The sequence below is a fragment of the Populus trichocarpa genome, chromosome 2, assembly GCF_000002775.5.
Source record: "Populus trichocarpa isolate Nisqually-1 chromosome 2, P.trichocarpa_v4.1, whole genome shotgun sequence".
Taxonomy (NCBI): domain Eukaryota; kingdom Viridiplantae; phylum Streptophyta; class Magnoliopsida; order Malpighiales; family Salicaceae; genus Populus; species Populus trichocarpa.
Genome location: NC_037286.2, coordinates 5,799,635 through 5,805,467, shown reverse-complemented (window position 1 = coordinate 5,805,467; position 5,833 = coordinate 5,799,635). Strand labels below are relative to the sequence as shown.

The 5,833-nt window shown below is 37.4% G+C and overlaps 1 protein-coding gene across 1 annotated transcript; it reads right to left on the bottom strand.

The window, feature by feature from the left end:
• Positions 1–1,431: 1,431 nt before the first annotated feature.
• Positions 1,432–5,380, bottom strand: LOC7463149 (probable L-ascorbate peroxidase 6, chloroplastic/mitochondrial). The gene is made up of 12 exons (XM_002300942.4): positions 5,006–5,380; positions 4,777–4,887; positions 4,489–4,609; positions 4,302–4,402; positions 4,128–4,215; positions 3,911–3,978; positions 3,737–3,823; positions 2,846–2,920; positions 2,666–2,743; positions 2,478–2,582; positions 1,938–2,000; positions 1,432–1,788 (listed from the first exon to the last, which is right to left on the bottom strand). Exons 1-12 carry the CDS (start codon positions 5,315–5,317, stop codon positions 1,783–1,785), a joined length of 1,215 nt encoding a protein of 404 aa, XP_002300978.4. The 5' UTR covers positions 5,318–5,380; the 3' UTR covers positions 1,432–1,782.
• Between the last annotated feature and the right edge of the window lie 453 nt (positions 5,381–5,833).

The window sequence follows — 5,833 nt, the reverse complement described above, 5'->3', positions numbered from 1 at the left end:
AACTATGCTAGGAATTTCGACGAAAACACCAGATTCCTTTTCAAGAACAGGAGGTGCCGCCCATCACTATTCGACGAAAACACCAGATTCCTTTTCAAGAACAAGAGGTGCCCACCACTATTTAACTTATGCCAACACCCTTCCCAAAGGGAAAAACGATTTTAAGAGCTAAGTCATTAGTCCAGTGAATAAAGACTACAATTGTGAAAACTTACTAAAATTCAATCACGTATCAGTAGTGCTCAGTTGTGAGAGCATGCAAAACTTTGAAATGGACCTGTCTGTAGTAGACTGGGTCTCTCTAAATTCTGTTCCTCACTCCAAAAACATGGTTGAGCAATATGCACATAGTGACTTGGAAAAAAATATGAACACTTGCTTATTCTCATGGGCAAATGGTTGCTACTTCTGCTTCGTTGACCTTGAGCCATTTGGGCCACAACAGTAGAGTTCATATATAAATGCATTTAATTGAGAAAGGCTTTTGGCATCTTTCCTTTCTGCCAATTGATTCAACGACTATATGATTTCTATCATGCCTTGATAATTTTTTCACATCCTATTCTCAAACTCCCCTCATTTAATTGAGAAAGGCTTTGGCATCTTTCCTTCCTTCCAATTGATTCAACGACTATATGATTTCTATCATGGTTTGATAATTTTTTTCACATCCTATTCTCAAACTCCCCTCTGTGTTGGTAACTGATGGTTTTGTTCATAAATTTTTTGATGGGATTTTAGATATGTTTGGCATGAAGGATGTTGTAAACTTCAAGGACAGAAATCAATACGTCCAGATTGAAAGGATTTAAAAACGAACTCAGGAGTTAATGAAGGAGTGGAATCTGAAATTAGAGCAGATGATGCCCCAAGAGGAGATGGAGGAGAGTTAATGGTGAAGGGGGATGATGCAATTTCTGATGGTGTCTCCATGGAAACATTAACTGCTAGGGGTAGCAGAGGAGCAGAGGAAAGAGAGGAGTAGGCAATTTGGACTAACTATACATGAGAGGATGCTGGAGACTCTGCCATGGCATGCCCCAATAGAAAAGCCATTTGCGACAACACGGCACTTGAAATGGGTTGGGGGGGTGTGAGTTCTTCAAGAAATCACATTTGCCAACGGTTAGCCCCTCTCAACCAATTTAATAGTGCAATTCTCTTATGACTACTTAAGCCAAACAGGTCATCCATTTATGACTGCAAGTCTAGAAAAATTATAATGGGTGGGTTTTGATAGGAAAATGTGTTTTGAGTACTTTTTGCCACCCTTATTGACGATGCACCTGCAGTACATAGTGATCTACCACTACCACAATCACAACCTTTCTAGTTTCAGATCGTTAGATCATTCATTAGCTCACAATATTATGGTTTTTGATGCAGCAGAACTCTTTATTTACCTCAGGAAACACCGCAATTAAAGCCAAGTGGGTAGAAACAACACTATTTTATAACAATCCTCAAAAACAAACATAATTTCCAAGAAGATATGTTAAGAATGCAAGAACAGCAATCGTGATCATGATATTTAGAAAATAGTTAAGACTGGAGAGGCTTATCTGGGCTTCCACCAATTGCTTTATACTCTGCTCGTATCTTCTGTTTCATAGCCTCTGATAACTCTCTCTGTAATTCAAATAGCATCACTAATTGAATTTTATTCCTTTCTTCTTCATTTCGACTTCCAAGTTTTATATGTGATCTCACAGAAATTGCAAATACATTCATCCTGTCTGTATTATTATAAGAAACGGCAGTAGAAAACAAGATACTTGTTTTTTAATCCTGCAGTGAATCATGAAAAGTGAAAAAATGAACATTTTGCATATGTATATTTCTGCCATATAAACCATCCATGCAGCCCTAAAAAGCAGGGAGTTTTGACAATTAATAATTAAAAGAATGTTTTGAAACAAGATGCTAGTAATTACAACCTTCCCGGAAGAGTACTTGGCTGCCATGAACTTCTCTCCAGCAACACCATCTAGCACAATTCCCTGATCACCAAAACATCAGTTAGTTTTTCAAGTTAACAACTTTCTCATAACAATTGTACTTTACAATTGAATCTAATCATGGGAGTTTCAATAAATTAGACATGGAAAAGAAATTAAAAAATTGGTGTTTGAGTGAGTAAGCATCCATAGACAAGTCAAGAACGGGTAGTTAGATCTAACCCCTAGAGTACAAGGAAAGAATGCGTGCGTGTGCACTTGAGTGTGAATGCACATTCATGTGATATGTCATCAATCAGGGATTATCTTAGAGGGCTTGGAAATCATAAACATCAGTCATAAGCAGCTCTCACGTATTTATTATCTGAAAAAAAAGAAAAAAGAGCTGCGTGCATAAGATGAACATTTTTCCAAGACCTTTCAAATATTTTCAGGGGGGCTTACAGATAAAGTAGATAAAGTAGGCCTAAGACAAAAGGCATGCATTGAACATCTAGGGACGACACTTGGCTAACAAACCTCTTGAGGATCAAATTTTGCCCCAAGATTGCTTAGCTTGGCATGGGCTTCCGCATAATCCTTGAAGAATGCCTCCTGATCTTCAGCGTATTTCTCTGCATACACCTGCAGTTTATGCAAAACTATGCTAATTAAAAAGATTGTTATGTGCTTCTTGACCATCTTACTCAAACTTCAATCCATTTTACCTTGAATGAAGGATCTTCAAAAAGAGCAGCATCAGTTGGCAATACAAGCAGATCATCATCCTTTCTTTGTTTAATATCCTGTGCAGGTAAATCATATTCAGCAAACAAGCATTGTTACACCCCCACCCCTAAATTTTTATATCTGTTTATGGCATAAGTACCACATTCTGATTGTCAAACCTTGAAGTAGGAATTGTCAAACTTCAGCCATTCTGCTGTCCAGGACTGCCCTCCTGGTGCTCCAGGCCCATTTTTCTGTAACGCAGCAGATAAATTGTAAATATCTAAATGTTATTGATGCTTTCTATAGCTAATACTGTTTCTATTATTACCATCCATACAAAGCTGCAAGATGAGACAAAAGATAGTGATATTAAAGAAAAAACTTCAATTACATATATTTGTCAACTGGAAACCATGCAATAAATCCCATGTCAAAATCATCAACTGCACATTTTATCAAGGAAAACAATAGTTGTTAATAGGAACCTGGAATTGAGATCTAACATCTCCAACTGCATGTTTTGGCTTTAAAAATTGCCTGGCAGATAATATCACTAGTTGTTGTGCACCAGAAAAAAGGGAGCATAGAGAGAAAGAGGGAATGATTTGACTGATAGTCACTTTATAGCATCTCACTTGCACAACTATTAGCCCGTGACCTAAAGATATGCACATCTCCCATTTCACAGTGATGTCAAATGAGAGAAAGATGTATCGAAATCAAAGTTATTGGTTTAGCAATTAGGATTACAGGGTATTGAGGATTAGATAATCGTTCAAGGTAACTCTGAATATGAGGTTGGGCAATCTCTAGGAACCATCATCTAAAGTTCCTAGCTAGTGTAATATACTTAAAGCTATATCCAAGATCGCAAAAGGAATCAATTGATTACTAGTAAATTAAACTGCTAAATGAGATACAAAAGTCTATAAAATCTTTTTATTTCGCAGGTTACATTTCCTAGAGGACACGTTAATAACAGTCATAAATGATGATTGCCAGGTCTACAATTAAGCAGCTCTAGAAAAAACATATATTCTAAAAATCAGAAGATGCTGCTTAAATACCGTATACTTCGTCTCTGGTTTGCCCCAACCACTGCGTTCTGGTCTAGACCTTCCTAGTGTGTGTGCACCAGACAATGCAACTATTTCCTGCAGTTTAAAGAGTTAAACAGCAAACAAAATAAAAAAGCACATTGAGGAATCATCGAGTAAAGCATAATATGAAATTAAAGTTACCTTGTCATTTAATCCCATTCTGTAGAAAACTTCTCGTAAATGATCCGCAGGTTTAGGGGGGCCAGCAGCTACACACCAATTAGGATTTTAAAAATCAATACTAAACTGTGGTTACTTTATAACAAGCGTTAAGCTTCTCTAAAAGAAAATAAAAGGTTATGGCAACAAAACCAAACTAATCGAAATGGTTGATAAGGATCCAAATGAAAATACTAACCAGGAAGCCTCCCCTCTTCTGGGCATTCCTCAGGAGCTGAGACATCCACCCTGCCATACTTCATAGGAATTTTCGGGCCACCAGCTTCCTGCAAAAGCAACACATTTATCAGTAAAATGTTAAGATAGTGATTTCAAACAAATCACATAAAATCCACGAAAGAGCAACCGTGACCTCTATTGCAGTTGCGCTGGCCAATTGGAACAAATCCGCATATGTCACACCAGAATACTTGTCTTTGATAGGCTTAATCAGTTTCAATGCATTAACGAGCCCTAATATTCCAAGTTGGTTAGGCAAAGAATATTTACAAAAACCAAGCTAATTGTTAGTTACAGTAATTACAATGTGAAGCAATTACCTGCGTTGGCTGCATGCTTAAGTTCAATATCAAATCTAAGACTTCCATTGGCTCCACCCCTTCTTGGCCACTCCTCTATGTTCTTGTTGTATGTGCCAGAGTCATGCCACCCCAGCCGAACCTATAAAAATTATAATAATAAATAATAACATTAAATCAGCATAGAAACTAGAAAGCGATAATTTTATTTGGCAAGCAAATTATTAAGAGTTAATATTTGAATTTAAAGAGAGAAAATTGTTATATCAAGTAAATTAACAGAATAATAATACTGTAAAATCGTATTACCAGAATAGGATGGCAAGATTTAGATTTAAGGAGTTCTTTAATATCCTCTCTCGCGCTCTTCAACTGAGCAGGATCAGACGCCGCAGCAACAGTGCTCATTGACGATCGGTTCTTCACTCAAAAAGAAATAAAAACAAAACAAATCACAAAAATGAAAAAACAAACAGCCTGAGCAACGTATAATTTAAATATGTAAATAGAGTGAGAGAGTGAGAGAGGGAAGTGAGACCTGATCTTTAAAAATGTGAGGTGCGAGAGGAGAGAATTGGAGGCATTTGAGAGAGGAAGGAGAGTAAGAGGAAGAGGAGGAAATAGACAATGAGGAGGACGCTGAAGAGAGAGAGAGACGGACGCGAGAGGCGGAGTGAAGGAGGCGGACAGTGGCGGCGGAACCCCTGAGAGAAGCCATTGGTTGCGATTTTGGTGGTGACAGTGTTAAAGAGGAGGGATACTGTGCCATCTGGGATTGTGCCACTGTTTTTATGTGCTGGTGAGGCGGGTTGGCTGGCTTTTTAAGTGCCTGTGGTGCGCACACGCGCATTTATAGGTGGTGTTTGGCAGTGGATTTGCATCTACTTGTTTATAATTGTGCCTCTATACCGTCTTGGAAGGGCGCTCAAGAGTCAAAAGTCCAAAAAGCGAAGTGTTTCTTTTTTATTATTATTATAAAAAATATCAAAAGAAATCTATGATGTACTGTGTCACGTGAGGTGATTGGAATAGCATAGTTAATTGATTTTTTTACCCTTCTTTGTATAAAACAATTGCCTAACATATGAGTGTAAAATCGTTTTTTTCTAGAAGATCTAAAGGTCATTTGTGAACTTGTAGACAATTTAGTCGATTTATTCTTTTGTTTTTTCACGGTAAAATCACATCGTTGTCCTTGCAAACAAGAAAATTTGGCTTTTTGTTCATGGTCTTTTTCGTTTTTTCCGTTCTGTCTGCACGGTCAAATAACACCACTGTTCCTTAGAGTTAAAAAATATCCCCTCAGTGCACTAAAGATAGTTAGTACCTGTAAAATTAATTGAAATATTAACTTGATAAGATAGAT

Bases quoted from the DNA above. Each gene is read 5' to 3' on its own strand.
- LOC7463149 (XM_002300942.4), bottom strand. From the start codon at position 5,317: ATGCGCGTGTGCGCACCACAGGCACTTAAAAAGCCAGCCAACCCGCCT. The intron at 4,610-4,776 runs GTAATACGATTT...TAATTTTTATAG, and splicing joins AATCTTGCCATCCTATTCTG to GTTCGGCTGGGGTGGCATGA. The intron at 2,583-2,665 runs GTAAAATGGATT...CATAAACTGCAG, and splicing joins TTGAAGATCCTTCATTCAAG to GTGTATGCAGAGAAATACGC.